Genomic DNA, 20,884 nt, shown 5'->3' on the forward strand with positions numbered 1-20,884 from the left:
CCTTCCCTCCATCCTTTCCACTTTTCCTTCCTCCCTACCATCCATTCTTCTTTTCCTACCTTTTTTCTTCTCTTATGCACTTCATTCTACTTTGTAAACATGTATTAAGTTTTTGCTTTGTGAATACAGTCCTTGACCTCTAGGGGCTCACAATCTAGTGAGGACACAAATATATAAACACATAATTATAGTCAAGTATTAAATAACTTGAAGAGATGTGGACTAGATCCTGTGGGAGGAAACTCTTAATTCTTTCCCTGGAGAGATTAAACAAGTCTTTCCTGAGCAAGTGATATTTGAGCCAAGTTTTGAAGTATGAATAAATTCATCAGTTAGAAAAGGGATAGAATGAAAGAAACTATACCAGGAAAGAATATTATGTCAAGGGATGCAATCATGTTGTGGAAAGGGTGCATGCATACTAAGTCACTTCAGTCGTGTCCAACCACTTGTGACCATATGGACTGTACCCTCCAGGCTCTTCTGTCCAGGGGATTCTCCAGGCAAGAATACTGGAGTGGGTTGCCATGTCCTCCTCTAGGGGATCTTCCTGACACAGGGATAGAACCTGTGTCCTTTACATCTACTGCCTTGATAGGTAGGTTCTTTACCACTAGTGTCAGTACTTCTATAACATTTTTGTCTTCCCAAAGCATGGAATACTTTCAGAGGAAGGATGAGAGATGACAGTGAAATGGTAGACGGAGGGCAGATCATAAGGAACCTTTAGAGTTTGAACATCATGAAGCTTCTCTGGATTTCTTGCAAAAGTTCAAGCAGGGGACTTCTATGATCAAGTTCGAACAATAAAATGATAAGTCTAGATACCAAGTAGACTATATTTTCAAAGACGATGAGGCTAGAGTTGGAGATATGAGGTAAGTAATATTGAAAAAACAATGAGAAACACAAATTCAATCAATTACAACAAAGCCTAACATGATTTTGTGAGTGGAAGAGGGACTTGACAAAGTGATTCTAAGTATATTTTTAAATATAAGTGTGTGAAATACGAATTATTTACAAGGATAGTCATTGATAGGTGGCCACTTAGGCTGAAAAATATGCTACAAAGATAAACTAGTCAGTATTTTTTTGGCATTTGATTAGATTGACAGATCATTAGAACAAATCAGTCAATCCAGAAAGACTATGCAATTATGATTTGGTTTGTGTAAGTTCTTTTATCTGGAGTAGGAAATGACAACCCACTGCAGTATTCTTGCCTGGGAAATCACATGGATAGAGGAGCCTGTTGGCTGCAGATCAAGGGGTCAAAAAAGAGTCAGATACAACTTAGTGTCTAAAACAAGTTATTTGATATTAGAGGTTCACAGAAAGGCACATTATAAAATAAAGAATTCTGACTCCAGAAGATAGATAAGACACATAGCTTGGCCTTCTGTCTGTCTTACACTCCAAACCACTTGAAGAATCAAAATGAAAAAAAGAAATGCATGTATAACACAGAAGGGAACAAGAGCCTAAGACTCTTATTGAGAAGAGAAAAAGTCAAAAATTTTAAAAGATTGAAAACCAAAGGGAGCAGAATGAGAGATGGCACAAGGAGACAAAATTGCATTCTGGAATGTGCTGCAAAAGAGTCTGAAAAGGACATGAGAGCCAGTCTGTACTGTGAAAGCTTTGAGACATTTATAGTTGGAGTTAGAAAGCATAATGCAGAATGTAATTGAGCAATAGGGCTATCACAAGAAAGATGCTTCATTTAAGGTCTAACCCATCTCTCACAATGTGCACCCCCCCACACACACACTAATTGGGGAAGTTTTCATTTATTTCCATAAAAAATTGATCATCTTTTCACTCAAGAGATTAAACCTATAATTGGAGAAAGATACATTTTCACTATTCTAGGAGGAATGGAGTCAAGTCTTCAAATAAAGTGAAGGAAGTGCTTTTCAATCTAGAATTCTATACCCAGACAAGCTATTCTCAACAGAGTAAGAGAGAAAGATACTTACCCATGTGCTTACTGCCCTTACCACACTCCCCGCCCCCAAATAAAAGTATGTGCTCAGTTGCTCAGTCATGGCTGACTCTTTGTAACCCCATGGACTGTTGCCCACCAGGCTCCTCAGTCCATGGAATTTTTCCAGGCAAGAATGCTGGAGTGGGTTGCCATTTCCTTCTCCAAATAAAGGTATAAACTGAGATTAAGTATGAATACTGGAAGATGCATTAAAGGAAACAATAATTATGATATCACTTCAGCAGGTATAGAGAAAAATGAGTCCTTCTTAACACAGGTGGAAGGAGTCTGGGGGGTGGGGGGAACAAAACAGGTGTGTGTGAGTGTGTGGTGGAGGTGATCGATGAGCACCAGAGAATTCTGAGCTTAGCATTGTTTTCTGCATAGGGCCATTATTTGATAGGTGGTTTTGGGGGGTGATAAGAAAAATCAAATTTATACAAAAATAGCTTATTGGTTTTAAGGTTATGTCCACATATATTGGGCTTTCCTAGTGGCTCAGTGGTAAGGAATCAGCCTGCAGTGCAGGAAACAGGAGAGACATGGGATTTATCCCTGATCTGGGAAGAGCCCCTGGAGGAGGGCATGGCAACCCACTCCAGTAATCTTGCCTGGAATATTCCATGAACAGAGGAACCTGGTGGGCTACAATCTGTAGTATCGCAAAGAGACACGACTGAAGTGACTGAGCATGCCACATATATCAATTTATGTGATTCTTAGAATAAATCTGATACTTAAATATTTTCAGCACTTCATGTGGTCTACCAAATATCATGATGTACTATCCTGTGCATTGATTATAATGCATATTTAGTTCTGAAAGGTGTCCAACTAGTTAATAAGAAATCATGCTATTTTCCAATAGATCAAATCTTACTCAAATGTTTCTTGTAGTTGCTAACAACTTTGCCAACTCTTGTTTATTTTTAAAGTTTAGTTTCTGAGAATTGCCTGGTGGTCCAGTGGTTAGGACTCAGCACTTCCACTGCAGGGGTCACTAAATTCTATTTCTGGTCAGGGAACTAAGATCCCACAAGCCACGTAGCATGACCCAGAAATAATAATAGTGTTTTAGTTTCTTTTTAGGAAGTTGCAATAATACTATATCTTTCTTATTTATTGTGTGTGTGCTTAGTTGCTCAGTTGTGCACAACATTTTGCAACTCCCTGGACTCTAGCCTGCCAGGCTTCTCCATGGAGTTTCTCAAGCAAGAAATGTGGAGTGGGTTGCTATTTCCTTTTCCAGAGGATATTCCTGACCCAGGAGTCAAATCCACATCTCCTGCACCTCCTGCATTGGCAGGAGGATTCTTTACCACTGGGAAGAAGAGCCACAAGGGAAGCCCCTTACCACTTATTGCTGCTAAGTCGCTTCAGTTGTGTCCGACTCTGTGTGACCCCATAGACAGCAGCCCACTAGGCTCCCCCATCCCTGGGATTCTCCAGGCAAGAACACTGGAGTGGGTTGCCATTTCCTTCTCCAATGCATGAAAGGGAAAAGTGAAAGTGAAGTCGTTCAGTTCAGTTCGACTCTTCGTGACCCCGTGGACTGCAGCCCACCAGGCTCCTCCATCCATGGGATTTTCCAGGCAAGAGTACTAGAGTGGGGTGCCATTGCCTTCTCCATCTCACTTATTAGGTTTCATCAAATGGCACAAGGTGTGGTTTATTCACTAAGATTCATAGTTCTATTTTATTGGCTTCATGCCACAAATCATGTATTTAGTGATTTCTTTCCAAGGCATTTGCCAAGACAGTGAACCAGCACCACTTTCTTTTCCAGATCATCACTGACACAAATCCACTCAAATAAATTAGTAATTTGAACTTAGCTGGCTCATCTAATTAGCTAGATGACACCAATGCATGATGTAACGGATGGCTACTATTAAAAAATTATGAAGAAGCATTATTTTCATCTTAACAGTTTTTTTTTTTTTTCCCAGACGCTAGCTTCCCTTTATCTTGCTTCCCTTGTTGACTTCTGGCAAATGGGGGTATGTGCTGGTTGCACATGAACTCTCTAGACTATGATTGATGAATAGAGGCTGCAGATGTTGAGAAGCACATTATGCAATTTATCTAAATATGATGGCTTCTACCTTGTCTTATTTTACCATATATTTGTTACCATTAGTTTTATTATACTTTATTTTATTTGTTTAATCAACAAAGTACTTATATAAAATAGTATTTTACCTCTGGCTTCTCTTTGATGTGACGTGTGTGTGTGTGTGTGTGTGTGTGATGTTGACTTTCTTGTGTGTTTCACTTCTTTAAAAATTGTACTTTTTAATTTGTAAAGTAAAAGTTTGTGGAATTTTGCATGTACTATGTATTTCAGAACTCTTTTACCCCATTTTTTTAGTGGAAAAGTCAAGGCAAATTTTTAGAAACTGATTAATGCAGAACTTCAGTCTTAGGAAGTTATGCATTTGCCCAATAGACAAGTTCTTTAAGTCCTTTACTTGGCAAAACTTTTGGCTAGTAAGTGTAATTTGATTTCATATTAACTTTGTTATTTAATAAAATAATTGCTCAAAGATTTGAAAACCATATATTATATACCAAGCAATTTAACATTCCATGCGTATGTACATGACAAATTTTAAAGATTTTTTATCACACTTTGAACACTACAATTTTCAATATTTTAAGCCAAAAAAGTTGTTTGAGATGCCAAACATTCATCATCACTTGTGAATATAACAAATTTCATGATTGTGAGGCCAAAAATATTGAAGTAGATTCTTTCTCACAAAATGTATAGAAGATGGAAGCTATAACAATATATAATATTATTTGGGAGTATACTTAAAATATGTTAGCAAGAGACCACTGAAATATATTATGCATTTTATACATGTCAGGTGGACAATTTAATAGAATTTATTTAATTGGGGGTTAGTACAAAAATTCTTTCTAGATGATAAATGAGTAGAATGGAAAAATATGTCACATTCTTACTTCGTAATTTTTAAGCAATTCAGTAGCTGTTTATTGACTATGTAATATTTATAGAATAACTACTTATGGGAAAACAGCTTACAGAGTATATAAAATGAGTTGAAACATCCCTTGCTTCATTTGCTTTTATTGTTCAGTTACCAGAGATTGTACACTGAAGTGGTCTTCTCTCTGTTTTAAGTGTGTTCATTATTTAGATGAATTTTAACACACAAATTACTGATTTGAAGCCTTCAAAATAAAGCATTTGTTCTTACTAATATTAGGTACATTTCTCTATTTCTTTGTATGGCATATTTTTACCCTTCAAAAAGCATAAATTCATGCAATGGATTTTGTATGCTGAGGAAATGAGCTACATGGTAATAAAAACTAGAATACTTCTATCTGTGCTCAAAATGCAGAGATAACTACATTTGTACTTATTGAAGCATGTAAGATATAATGGATTTGGTAAGACAGACAAAAAAGAGAGAGAGCAAACAAAAGATTGACGAGAAATTATAAAAATATATATGGGACTGTTACTAGCAGTATGTTAGTTTTTAAATGAAATAGTCCCTAAACCTCTCCCAAAAACACAATGTTAGGGAAATATCATTTAAATTAATTCACAGGAGCTATACAGAATTGATAGAATATTCCAATTAGTCTGACTTTTTTCACCTTCATTCTCTACACATAAAAAGACACATAGCCACTTAATAATTTTCTTGATTTTTGTTATACCTGTATACTAGACAATAAAAATAAATTAAGATTTTTATTAAAAATAACTATAAATATTTAATTTTATGGGGAAAAGTTCAGAAGAATATTAAACATATTTCATTAAATCAATATCTTAGTGCTAACTTCATGAAAATAAGTCCTGACTTAATGAAATAAGGGTGTATTAAGCAGAAGATAGTCTTCACACAACCATGATTAAAATAAGGTTTAAAGATCCATCATACAATATGTGTTTGTTTTTATTTTCTTCATTTCTGTATTTTAGTAGTTGCACAATTTGTATATATTGTCTACGTTTACAGTCATTTGAAATTTGTAAAAGGGGAATAATGATCTTAAATTGCTTAATTTTAATTAATTTCATTTTTTTCTGTAGTACTAATCCATTCAACTCTCTTCTTAATAGGGTCATTTTCAATATTCATTCGTAATTTTATTTTCCCAATGTGTAAGCTACTTCTTATTAAAGTAAATTATGCAAATGGGGATTATGCTTGCTCTTTCATTTCTCTAGGGCCCTGTCCAATAATTAGATGTTCTGTTACACTATGCAGTCCTCATATAAGTTAAAAAGAGGTACCATTTTTTCCTAAGGAGTTTTAAAATGTGAAGATTTGGGTATATTCAATTAACAAAATATAACCTATCATAAGCATTTTTGTTTCTGACCTATTTCCATTTGTGAGATTATATTGAGTTTAAATTCCAAGGAAAATGACTGATCTTAGAAGAAATGCTTCATCTCAGTTGGGTACTCATTAACACTGACCCAATTATGCAAATTCATTGTTAGAGGAGTAACCTCTGTGGGAGAAAAAACAAATTTTGCTGAGCAAAACTCTGTACCACTAGACATTGTGCTTCCATTTTCAAGGTTTGTACTTTCATAGTTTACACTGTAGCTGTTTCTTATCATTGTTTCCTACCAAAAATCTTCAAAGAATTCATATTATTATATTACTTTTCCCATGTTTTCTTCATAATTCATAATGTCTGCTTTTTCTCAGGCTAGCAAGGCTAACAAAGAACAATTTATGCATGAAGAAATACTTTTTCTAAATTTTGGGGTATAAGGAATTAAAATCCTGTGTAAAAATATGTACGATAGGAAATGGCTGATATATTTTACAGTATCAAAGAAATGAAACAAATTCCTACAATCTAGTCAAGCTAGACTTCGATAGTGATAGTCAAGTTTATCTTAGTCAAGATAAAACATAGTTAGAAAACATGACAATTTTTTTACAACAGCAATGGCTAAAATTTATTTCTTTTTCATTATATATAAGGAGAAACATATATATATTAATTAATATATATATGTTTGTTAAAGAACTACATGGATATGCTCAAAATAAGACGTGCAGAGTCAGCTGTGTATTTTTAGTGACAATGACTGATGACTAACACAGTCTATTCCATAACTATACTTCTGTAAGTATGTAGTTGTTCTGACTATATAAGTACTATTTAGTTCACTGTGCAGTCATGTGGTAAGAGATAACCTTCTCTATAGCTGCAATGATAGGATATCTGTACAACTTCAAAAAGAATGCTCAAATAGATGCACATACTTTTTTAAAGTTTCAATTCCACATGTAGGGAAATGGAGTTAGCTTTAAATATCTCTAAGTTCCCCTAATATGTGGGGAGGAGAGAGAGGGAAGAAGCACAGTGTAGCTATGACAAATATGTCCTTCAGGAAATCAGATTTTGCACCAGGTGGTAATTTGCATGTGTAACTATGGAAAGAAAACCAGTTTACCCAGTACAGCAGGTCAGATCTCTTTCTGTCTCAAAGTTTCAGTGAAGAGACTTTTTTGAGAAGATGAACCAAGAAGGCTATAAAGGAAAAAAAAAAAAAGTAGGAAAGTACCTGGGAAGTGAAGATACATTTTCAATTTAAAACATTTTACCTGTGATGGATTCATTTTGATATTTGGCAAAACTAATACAATTATGTAAAGTTTAAAAATAAAATAAAATTAAAAAAAAAACATTTTTGAGGAGATGAGAAATTTTATTATTTCTAAATATGTGGAGTATAATCAATGTAGAAGTTAGCAATTCTGAAGAAAGCATAATCTAGTAGTTATAGTAATTTGACATTCCTGAGACATCCAAGAGGATTTGCAGTTGGCTGTTATTACAGATGTCTTTGCTTTTAAATTTTAATTTTGACATTAATTCGTTTTTTTCAGTGTTTAACAAAAATGTCCACTCATAGATTAAGAGCTCTGAACTAATTATTTAGGCTCCTGAAGAAGAAAAGAAGATCAGAGTAATATCAAAAGACACATCTTTTGATACTAGGAAAAAGTCAGTAAGAAAAGCTGTTGATATATGTCTGTTGGAAAGCATGAGGGATCAGAGGTGAGGGACCTGAGGCATAAGAATGTGTCTCCTTTGGAAAGGTAACATTTAAACTGAAATTCAGCAGCATGGTCACGGTCTTTGGAAACCTGAGAAACGAGGGGAAAATATAAGATATTTTGGTGGTAAGAGGGAAAAACATAGGTACTAAGAATAAAGAAGTACATAACCATAGCTGAAGTCTTCAGATAGGGTTACAATCCTCTAAAAAATATTAAACAGAATCTACAGTTTCCTACCCAGTAATTTTCACTGGCTTAGGTATAGAAAGTGGCTGTTTTGATTATTCAGAAATTGACATTTTGCAGAAAAAAGACAGTGGAAAAACACAGCCTTTAATAAATGGAGATGTGTGGAGAGTAGAGGTTGAGAGGTTGTTAAGATGCTAGAAATGAGAAGGTACAGGTGGAATAGCCAAATAGAGTGGGCACTGAAGAGAAGGAATTTTTTTTTTTTTTGCTATGCCTAGAAAAATAACTATCTGAAAGTGGCAAAGGAGACCTGAGAAAAAGAGGGCATCGTCATCAAAATCTAAGGCTTATGAAAGAACTGAATCAACTCTATTTGAGAAAGTTACCAGAGAAGCTGAGTCTTTAAGGAGATGATGAGGTGCAGTCATACATCTCAGGAAAAGTAGAGGAGAGGAAGAATTCTATAATGAGGCTGAGGGTATGAGAGAATTCATGGATAGTGTAGGAGTTTGGAAGTAACAGTGGAAAGAAGAAAGCACCACCCCCCCCAAAAAAAAAAAAACACTCAAGAGCATGAGAATCTGATAATAGGTAAGGGAAAATGAGGAGGAGGTAACTGCATTTTGACTATGGACACAGACTGATAAGGATGAGAGGCCAATTGGTTGACTTTTCTGAAGGTTATGGGCTGGCCATTCAAATAAGATCCTGGTTAGAGTAGGAACTGATAAAATTACTCCAATGACTATAGTCATTGTCAGTGTTCAAAAAGACCTCTGTGAAGCCTACTCTTCTCTCATATACCAGATGAAACCTTCTGCACTTTGCCTAAAGCATGGTAGGCTAACCTGGATAACTTTCAAGTTAAGAATTACAAAAGGTGCAAAAGGACTCTTAAAATTCTTATTTTACTATTGATTAGGACTACCACATATTGAATTCTGGATATATGTTAGGTGTGAAATGAACTGAGTAGCTAATTATTTGTGTTCTTATATTCTTTGTCAACATGACATGGAGATTCTCCCATCTTAAAAGATGTGACAGGTTATGCAAGTACAAATATATAAAGATAAACCAAAGAACCTGACCTTATTTTAATACCTTAAAAATAAGAATGTTCTGTGTCAAGAGAGCCTCTTCTGGCCCATTTGATTTTCTTAACGTTACAATAATAAGAATTCTGAAAGCATATTTGAAACCTTCAATTGATAACTGAGATCACAGAAGCAACCTAACCTCTAAATGATTCCCATCTGTGAAACCACAAAGAAGAGATCAATATATCCCATGAGAAGTCTTGAATTACTCTTGATGATTTTTTGGTTAAGTAAACCATAGTAAAGTAAATCAAATACTTAAGGATAGGTTAAGACTCACTGATTTCATAGCTGATTATTAGATTGAGAGGACCCTGAATTCAACTTATCAAGTATGAATGTGGAAGCTCTGTGGAATTACTCTGCTAATTTATGGATATATGCATAGAGCACAGTCTACGATTTGACCTTTTTAAGAGCAGAGTGGATTATGCATTGCTCCTGGGGAAAATAGTACAAAAAATTATACTTCTGGTGGACAATTATGCAAATATTAGGGCAGGATTTGGTATTCTGAATCAACTTATCTTAATCAAATATTCTTCCAGCTATTCTCTCTAGAGTTATTAGACTCCAACTGGACAGAATTCTAGAATGATAATATTATAAAAAAGAATTCAGTGAGTATTTGTAACCAGCTCATTCCTCACCTTGAAGTCATATGAACAACATAATGTTCTGATCTGGGCAAATGTAAAGCACAGTAGTCTTCCACTGACTTATTTTGTAGTTTAGTTTGGTGAAAATAAAATTAAAGCACTACCTTTAAAATGTATTTTGATTATTTTTTATTCTGCTGACTCATAAGTACCACTTTAAACATATTGCTAGTGGGTCAGAATGGTCTGTCTTTCTGTTACCCACAACTCTGGAAATCAAATCAGTTTCAAATTCAGATTACTTGGATGGTAGCAAATAATGATTATTTTTTTTTAATTCCTATCTTAAAAGACAAAAACAAAAACTTTACACTCTCAAAGTCACAGAAGGTTACTTTTGCTGTTATTATTAACTCTCTGCAAAATTCTCATTCATTCATTTAACAATTCACTGAGTAGCATCTATAGTGTTGTTTTTGTGTTTTCTGGCTTTCATGCAGTGGCACTAAGAATAAATTTAGATAGGAATTTATCACTTTAGAATGTCTACCTCATAGATGGAAAAAAACTGAAAATATTAATCATTGATGTTAGCCACTTGTTCAAGAAGTTGAGTCAAGTTTTCACTGAGACTTACCCTACAAGCTGTGCTGTGCTTAGTCACTCAGTTGTGTCTGACTCTTTGTGACCCCATGGACTGTAGCCCGCCAGACTCCTCTGTCCATGGGGATTCTCCAGGAAAGAACACTGGAGTGGGTTGCCATGCCCTTCTCCAAGGTATTCCCAAACCAAGGATCGAACCCAGGTCTCTCGCATTGCAGGCAGATTTGTTACCACCTGAGTCACCAGGGAAGACCCTTAAACAATAAGAAGTTTGGCTTTGTTTAAAGTAGACCGGGTGCTTCCTTCTCTGGTTAGCGTGACTGTCTGCAGACATATGTGCTCCATAAGGAAGCAGTCTTCTCATTACAAATCTTCTGTGAGCAAGGTTTTAACAGGGCCATTAATAATCTACCATGATTCAGCTATCCCACTTCTGGGTATTTATCCAAAGAATATGAAAACCACTAATCTTAAAAGATATATGCATCCTATATTCAAGCAATATTATTTATAATAACCAAGATGTGGAAACAACCTAAGTGGCCATCCATGGATGAATGGATAAAATAGATGTGGTATACAAATACAGTGGGATACTGCTCAACTATCAAAAAGTTGAATTCTTACCATTTGCAACAACATGGATGGACCTTCAGGATATTATGTCAAGTGAAATAAGTCAGATGAAGCAAGATTAATACCATATTATTTCATTCCTATGTGGAACATAAAAATAAATAAATAAACAAAAAATAACAAAACAAATGAACAAACAAAGCAGACACATAGATACAGAGAAGAATAGGGGTAACCAGAAAGGAAATAGCAGGGGATAGGCAAAATGGGTGGAGAAGGCAATGGCAACCCCTCCAGTACTCTTGCCTGGAAAATCCCATGGACGGAGGGGCCTAGTGGGCTGCAGTCCATGAGGTCGCTAAGAGTCGGACACGACTGAGTGACTTCACTTTCACCTTTCACTTTTATGCATTGGAGAAGGAAATGGCAACCCACTCCAGTGTTCTTGCCTGGAGAATCCCAGGGACGGGGGAGCCTAGTGGGCTGCTGTCTATGGGGTCACACAGAGTCGGACACGACTGAAGCGACTTAGCAGCAGCAGCAGGCAAAAAGGGTAAAGGTGATAAACTTTATGGTGATGGATGGAAACCAAATTTGGGGGATAGACATGCTGTAATCTATACAGAAGTAGACATAAAATGTCATATATATGAAACATATGTTACTAACCAGTGTTATCTCAATAAAAAATAAATATTAAATAAATAAATAACTATCTCAGCAACTGTTCACATGTGAAGTTTATACCTGCTGAGGTGTATTAATTATAAGAGCTCAGTTCAGTTCAGTTCAGTTCAGTTCAGTCTCTCAGCCAATTTCGACTCATTGCAACCCCATGAATCGTAGCACACCAGGCCTCTCTGTCCGTTACCAACTCCTGGAGTTCACTCAAACTCATGTCCATCGAGTTGATGATGCCATCCAGCCATCTCATCCTCTGTAGTCCCCTTCTCCTCCTGCCCCCAATCCCTCCCAGCATTAGGGTCTTTTCCAATGAGTTAACTCTTCGCATGAGGTAGCCAAAGTATTGGAGTTTCAGTTTCAGCATCAGTCCTTCCAATGAACACCCAGGACTGATCTCCTTTAGGATGGTCTGGTTGGACCTCCTTGCAGTCCAAGGGATGCTCAAGAATCTTCTCCAACACCACAGTTCAAAAGCATCAATTCTTTGGCAGTCAGCTTTCTCCACAGTCCAACTCTCACATCCATACATGACCACTGGAAAAACCATAGCCTTGACTAAACGGACCTTTGTTGTCAAAGTAATATCTCTGCTTTTTAATATGCTGTCTAGGTTAGTCATAACCTTCCTTCCAAGGAGTAAGTGTCTTTTAATTTCATGGCTGCAATCACCATCTGCGGTGATTTTGGAGCCCAACAGACAATCAAATTGGGCCCAGCCAACTACACACAGTCCTGTATACATCAAAAGTAATACTGCATACATTATGGTGGTTTTTTTAATCAGGTAGATAAATCAGGATGGAGCTACATGGATTTGACTATTTTTAATTAGCCTCTTTTATTAACTGGTGTCAAAATAGCCAAATTTCTGTGTTTCTTCCCATGTTAGGTTTTGAGATAGCTCCAAAATGTGAGATTACTTTAGAACACACAATGTTAAATGTCAAAAAGGGAGACAGTTTATGAAATTAATTCTGTGAGCACTATATAATAGAGTTAGTATATAAATCTAGCACAGATAGTCTACTGAAATTGGTAGTATTCTTAACTTTAAAAAAAATTGATTATAAGAATTGATTTTATTTTGGTCAACAGATTTTCCACATGACATATGATCTTGCCAGTGCTGTGGTGAGAATTTTTAACCTCATTGGCATGATGCTGCTCCTGTGCCACTGGGATGGCTGTCTTCAGTTCCTGGTACCACTGCTGCAGGACTTCCCACCAGATTGCTGGGTGTCTCTAAATGAGATGGTTGTAAGTAATTCATATTACTTTATACTGTGTTTTCTACATTTTGCCAAAAAAGTTCTAAATATTTATGTTAGAGCGATCTAATTATCCTCCTTAACTGGTAAGATAAAATTTTGCTTCTGTGGATATAAAATCAGATGTTATGTTCCTGTTTCTACAGCTAAATTTTATTTCCAGGAAATGTTCCATGGGGTGGGGGTGGGGGTAGTGGTGTATATGTTATAGCACCTATTTTTAGATCTTACTCTGTGTATACTGAGACATTTTATTTCAAAGGTACACATCCAAACACACACACACACACCCCTAAATCCTAGTCCTATGTTCTTTTAAAAATGCCTATTACTTAGAATAACTTCTTCTCCCTTTCAACATGATTTTAATGTTTACTGTGCTCAAGACATGTAATTTTAAGTGTGGTTAAACATGAAGACATGTTACATGAGTATGAAAGCAAATGAGATATGTATGACATGCAATGCTATTTCAGATAGTACTTCCATCTAGTGAAAATATCATGAAAAGATATCCCTTTAAACTTTACCATAGAAAGATGTAAATATAAAATAAAAATCTGTGAAATAGAAGTTTGATTTCCAAAGTTAAGTGTACTTAACTTTATTTTAATTTTAAGAGCATACATTTTGATATAAATACATAATTCTGCACTCACAAAGAACTGAAACAATGGTGAATATTTTTATGATATATATTCACAAAGATTTGTTTTCTCCTTAAGTTCTTATATTTTCTTTTTATATTATATTACATTTAATAAAGTATTAGTTAACTGTGCATTAGAATTGCCTTCTCTTGTGTTTCACATTTTATAAGAGGCAAATTTTATGAGACTTTCACAAAATTTTAACTTTGGCATAAGTCAAATACCCTCCTCTTTCCCAGACTGTTCTGTTATTAACCATAGTTTATTATTGTGGAAATGACACTGACATCTTAATATACATTTTTATCTCCTAAAAACTGAAGCTCAGGCTTTGTGTTTGAAGGCTAGAGGGGTTTATAACACGTGTTAAGAAGAATGTCTTTTCTTCTATCTTTTGTGTCTTATTCCTATGTGTTTTCCTCCCTACTTTCTTCCCTCCCTTCCTTGCTCCATTCTTTATTCTTTTCACTCTTTTCTTTGAGACTTAGTGTCCACCTGGATCTCTCCTTCATTTTATTTATATTTGCTTAAAGGTCTCTGCCTTACAGAAGCCTTCCTTCCCTCACCACCCTAATATATTACTCAATTGGTTTATATTTTATCTTTAAATAATTTAACAGCAGACACACAAACACACATGGGCCAGCACAAACACACATACATCTGTCACTTATTATTTGTCTGTTTCCCCCACTGTAACGTAAATGCTAATGCCATTAGGTCAACGAATTTGTCTGGATTTTGTTCTATACTTTATTTCCTGTGCCTTGAACAGTGCCAGACACAATAATTTGTTATAACCTAATTACTTATCATCAAAAATTTGAGAAATGTTCTAGATGTTAACTTCTGATAGAATCTAAAAAATAAATCAAGGAGTTTGATCAACTCACTTTTTAAATCTGTGTTTTCTCATTGATTATTGATGTCACTTTTCTTATCACTGAAGAAGCAAAACATAAAGACAATACAAAGAGAGCAGGGGGTGAGGAGAAAAACAGAAGCTCATATACACTCACTACTGACTGAACGAATGGTTATAAAAGGCACTAAATAACACTGCTGCCAAAATATGATTCACCACTGATGCCAACTAATATTTAAGTTTGCAAATAATTTTCATTTTAAATTCTCTCTAGGTATCTTCCAAAAATAGAAATTGTCATTATTAAAAGAGTAAAGGGATTATTTTTAGGTATCCATAAATGGAATATAATTGTATAATTATAATGTTAGGAAATATACTACTTAATATGTGTAGTGGTAAGCACATTTAATGAAGAAAAATTGTAATGTCTTACTTGTTTTTCTTTAAATACCACTGGATGTACTCATTTGGGTCTGTGTGTGTATTTAATCTATCAAAGTCAAATTTGTTACATTATGATGTTGAACAAAATACTTTTCCTGGGACATCCCTGGTGGCTCATTGGCTAAGACACTGAGCTTTTACTGTCAGAGGCCTGGGTTCTATCCCTTGTCATGGAACTAGATCCCACATGTTGCAACTCAACCTGATGCAGCCAAATAAATAAATTATTAAAATTTTAAAAATTCTCTCCTTCATTTGCAATATGCCTCTTCTAATTTTTTTTTCTTTTTGGCTACAGTTTTGCTACAAAATTGGCTCCTGTTTTCTTTCATATTTATTTATTGTATTTTCCACGTTTAACTCTAATGTAGAACATAGAAAATAATTGTCTTATGTTCAACTTTAAAGACCAGAAATTTTTTCTATATTGTGAATATAAATGATATAAAGAGATAACAACCATAAAAGATAATTCTTAGTCAATAGGGAATCTCAACAGTGTCATTTGACCTTGGAAATATGAAAGATGATGCTATGAATATGCCAACAAATTTGGAAAACTCAACAGTGGCCTCAGGACTGGGAAAGGTCAGTTTTCATTCCAGTTCCAAAGAAGGGCAAAGTCAAAGAATGTTCAAACTACTGCACAATTGCACTCATGCTAGCAAAGTAATGTGTGAAATTCTCCAAGTTAGGCTTCAACAGTATGTGAACCAAGATCTTCCAGGTGTTCAAGCTGGATTTAGAAAAGGCAGAGGAACCACAGATCAAATTGCCATTATCCATTGGATCATCGGAAAAGCAAGAGAATTCCAGAAAAATACCTACTTCTGCATCCTTGACTACTCCAAAGCCTTTAACTCTGTGGATCACAACAAACTGTGGAAAATTCTTACAGAGATGGAAATACCAGACCACCTGACCTGCCTCCTAAGAAATCTGTATGCAGGTCAAGAAGCAACAGTTAGAACTGGACATGGAACAACAGACTGGTTCCAAATTGGGAAAAGAGTACGTCAAGGCTATATATTGTCACCCTGTATATTTAACTTGTATGCAGAGTACATTATGCGAATGCTGTGCTGGAGGAAGCACAAGCTGGAATAAAAATTGCTGGAAGAAATACCAATAATCTCACATATGCAGTTGACACCACACTTATGGCAGAAAGAGAACTAAAGAGCCTCTCGATGAAGGTGAAATAGGAGAGTGAAAAAGCTGGCTTAAAATTCAACATGTAAAAAGCTAAGACCATGGCATCCGGTCCCATTGCTTAATGGCAAATAGATGGGAAAACAATGGAAACATTGATATATTTATTTTCTTGGGCTCCAGAATCACTGCCGATGGTGACTGCAGCCATAAAATGAAAAGACATTTGCTCCTTGGAAGAAAACCTATGAGAAACCTAAACAGCATATTAAAAATCAGAGACATTACTTTGCTGACAAAGGTCCATATAATCAAAGCTATGGTTTTTCTAGTAGTCGTGTATGCATGTGAGAGCTGGAGCATAAAGAAGACTGAGTGCTGAAGAATTGATGCTTTTGAACTGTGGTGTTAGAGAAGACTCTTGAGAGTCCCTTGGACTGCAAGGAGATCTAACCAGTCAAATCTAAAGGAAATCAACCTTGAATATGCATTGGAAGGACTAATACTGAAGCTGAAGATCCAATTCTTTGAACACCTGATGCAAAGAGCTGACTCATTAGAAAAGCCCCTGATGCTGAGAAAGATTGAGGCAGGAGGAGAAGGGGACAACAGAGAACAAGATGTTTTGATGGCATCACTGACTTAATGGAGATGAGTTGAAACAAGCTCTGGGAGATAGTTAAGGACAGGGAAGCCTGTTGTGCTGCAGTCTGTGGGGTCGCAAAAGAGTTGGACATGACTGAGAGGCTGAACAACAACAATGTTAAAGCTCTCAAAAAATTTTCATCCATCTCAGCAAAACAAAGTATATTTATGTACAAAGAAAGTTATAAAGAAATGAAAAGCCATTATAAGAAAAAAGCACCCTATGTTTACATTATCATGCTTATAGTATACAAGCCCTAGCACTTTGAGAAATGCTATTTTATTTATTTCTTGCAGCGTAAGAATGAGGTAAACACTGTTCTCCATTTTGCAGTTCAGAAAACTGAAATCTTTAGCGATTAAATCAATTAATCATTCTCACACCTTTAGTAGATTATAAAATCAAGGTTAGACTGCATATCTATTTGACTCTGTAGTTTCTGTTTTAAACCACATTTTAATACCTGATGTTATATAGATTATAGAAAATAGGAAAGAGAAGTTCCAAGAAAAAGAGACCTATAGTCACAGCACACCAATTAAAGTAAAAAGTCATTTATAAATCAGTATTTGAACTCATGACAATAAAAAGTGGCAAGACTGATAAGAGACATAGCTGTAGAAAAACAGAAGTCAAATTGGGAAGGCCAAAACTGAGAAGCCAGATTAGGAGGATGCAGGACAAGACTGGTACTAGTCATTTTGGGGTATGGGGTTAACAGCTGTGCTTTAACATTTGACATTGGTACTAAACAATTTAACATGATGATTATGTAGAATGTTGAGTGAATTCCTTATATCTTCTTTCTTTTTCATGTCATGTTCTTAAATGAATTATATTTTTAAATACTATTTTGAATCCTCTTTAACCACTTTTGCATTTATATCTATGTTCTTATTTATATATATAATATATATGTATTAAGTCTTCCTTAAAAACATAAGCATGTATTAATATATCTGTACCCTTTTCTCTATATATTTAAATCCTCCTTAATAATGTTTGCAGGCTTCCCAAGTGACTCAGTGGTAAGAATCTGCCTGCCAAACAGGAGATGCAGGTTGGAACCCTGGGTCTGGAATATCTCCTGGAGAAGGAAATGGCAACCCACTCCAGTGTTTTTGCCTGGTAATTCCCATGGACAGAAGAGCCTGGAGGTTGCAGTCCATGGGGTCACAAAAGAGTGGGATAAGACTTAGTGAATCAACAACAACAAATGATGTTTGCATTTTAATTTATATCCTTATTCATACATCTCTAGCTACTTATCCATATATGTGCTGTGATGAGAAATTCAGAGGCATTGCCATAACTATACGACATCCCTAACTGGTAATTTGTTTAGTACATTTAGTGTTACATTAGTCTCTTTTACCCAGTTCCTTTCCAGTTCTTATAAATTCCACTAAAATTATTCCTTAAATGCTATTTTTAAAAAAGCCAACTGCTAAGCATCCTGGGCTACTTGAACTGATGAGGTAAGAGATACTGACTTACAAAAACCAACCTGAACAGGGATTAATCTTGCTGTTCATTTGTAATATTTGCTTTTGTTTCTTTCAAGAAATGTCTCATTTCTTGAAATTCATTCAAGAAATTATTTTTGCTTGAATCAAACAAAAATGTTTAATTTTTGTCTGGATGAAGATCTTCGATTTGCCAGGTCTTAATGTTTGATAAAATTAATTTTGAAAATCTTGTCATTCCCATGATACTTTGTGACTATGTGTTAGGTATATCAGTTATACTAATATTGTAACAGTTGATTTTTAAAGGGATCAGGGGCAATGGGTTTGGGGGTTAAAATATGAAATATTATAAAATATTTATTTGAGAATCTAACTAAAAAAATAAAAATATGTATGATATATTTGAACTTGCATATTAATCATGACATAATTTAGGGAATGATTTTACAGAATAAATAAGAATTTGCAACTAAGAAATACGTTCCTAGAGCAATGTTTCTCTAATTAAAAGTCTGAAGATTTAATTTCAGAGAGTATACAGGTTTTCTCCTAGAAATCTTGTAAATAAATATATGGACACATGTTGGCAACAGTTTGAAATGTTTCAGTATAAACATATTATGAGTTTAGTATTGCCTGTCCAAAATCAACCTCTAGATTTACTTTTGTAGTTGAAGTGAATTGTGTCATGAGTTGCTATATATAATAATTATAGCATATAGGTTTAATAAATAAGTGATCCATTTATAGTGGGTGAAGGCTAAATGACATACAAATTTATCACCATAGACAAATGGAGAACTAGGTTTGAAAACTAAGTCACTAATCACAACACACATAATTTATGTGTTAAACTACATACTCTAGAAAAACTAGTGCTATAATTGTTTTTTAGTTGCTAAGTCCTCTCTGTGTAGCCTTTCCCTTCTCCAGGGGATTTTCCCAACTCTGGGATCAAACACAGGTCTCCTCATTGTGGGCAGATTCTTTACCAGCTGAACCACACAGGAAGCCCAAGAATACTGGAGTGGGTAGCCTATCCCCTCTCCAGCGGATCTTCCCAACCCAGGAATAGAACCAGGGTTTCCTGCATTTCAGGTGGATTCTTTACCAACTGAGCTATCAGGGAAGCCCTTTAAACTACATACTCTAGAAAAACTAGTGCTATAATTGTTGCTGTTTAATTACTAAGTCCTGTCTGACTCTTTTGTGACCCAATAGACTATAGGCCACCAGGCTCCTCTCTCCATGGAATTTCCCTGGCAAGAATACTGGAGTGGGCTGCCATTATCTTCTCCAGGGAAACTTCCCCACCCAGGGATTGAACTCACATCTCCTGCATCACAGATGCATTTTCTTCCACCAAGCCACCAGGGAAGCCCTGTGATATATAATAATCAGCACTATATTTACCTTGTATACAACTATTTGGTTTCAGAAAAATAAAAATTATCCATCACAATAAATTTAAATTGAAATGTGCTTATTAACTTATTTTTTAACATTTTATTTATAAATGTACATCTGTTTCAACTTTATAAGAACTTTAAGGACAAGAAACTTATATCTAGTTTTTATACTTGTATTTGAGTAATAATCATAATCAAAATTATTTAAACCAACTCAAAGATCATTCCTTATAATATTTTGTTTTGTTATTTGAGGGGGTCTGTGTATTATTTCATTTTGAGAGATGCTGTTCTAAAGGGCAAGCAATATGCTTTCTAAGTATCTGTGTACTCCACATGTCCTATACCCATCCTGTGCATATTGCTAAATAAATATTAATTGTTTATAACCAAACAGGAAATTAACAACAGCATTTGCAAAGTGTGTGTAAAGGAGTCTATTGCGCATTTTGAATGTTATTCCTTGGAGTTTGTGTTATATAATAATTTGTACATCAAATTATTTCTTAAAAGATAAGTACTCACTTGACCAATTTGTGGGCAATATAATGTACTCAAAAGTCATACAATCCAAATCAATAACCTTTTAGTGCCTTTCACATCTATATAAATAATAATACCTTTAGAGAAAAATTAGGATGCATGAACAATATTAAGATTATAAGAAGGAAAAAAGAGATATAAAGTGTCTGGAAGAGTCTAATTAATAAAATTTATGTGGAGAAAATATGAGATTTGATTGAAAAATCGCAATTACTGAAAAACTTTGTTTTCATTTGAAATAATATATTAGGGACAGAGTACAAGAACCAAGAAGCCACACACTGTGCATATTTTCCAGCTCCCTTCCAATTGGGTGGAGCCCTTTGGGAGGGATGGTCCCTAGGCATTGAGTGACAGTATCATTGTTCTTCAGTTGTTCCAACTCTTTGCAACCCCATGGACTACAGCACGCCAGGCTTCCCTGTCCTTCACTGTCTACTGGAGTTTGCTCAAACTCGTGTCCATTGAGTTGATGATGACATTCAACCGTCTCATTCTCTATTGTCCCCTTCCCCTTCTACCTTCAATGTTTCACAGTATCAGGGCCTTTTGCAGTGAGTTGGCTCTTCATTTCAGGTTGCCAAAGTATTGAAGCTTCAGCTTCATCAGCAGCATCA

At 35.2% G+C, this 20,884-nt stretch overlaps 1 protein-coding gene across 1 annotated transcript in view; it reads left to right on the forward strand.

Moving 5' to 3' along the window:
- The window catches only part of HCN1 (hyperpolarization activated cyclic nucleotide gated potassium channel 1), a 450,978-nt gene that overhangs the window by 228,875 nt on the left and 201,219 nt on the right, over positions 1-20,884 (forward strand). The window contains exon 3 of the mRNA NM_001206580.2: positions 12,914-13,075. Coding sequence (NP_001193509.1) covers positions 12,914-13,075 — 162 coding nt within the window. The remainder of the gene's footprint in view (positions 1-12,913; positions 13,076-20,884) is intronic.

This window comes from Bos taurus, chromosome 20 (genome assembly GCF_002263795.3).
Source record: "Bos taurus isolate L1 Dominette 01449 registration number 42190680 breed Hereford chromosome 20, ARS-UCD2.0, whole genome shotgun sequence".
Lineage (NCBI taxonomy): Eukaryota > Metazoa > Chordata > Mammalia > Artiodactyla > Bovidae > Bos > Bos taurus.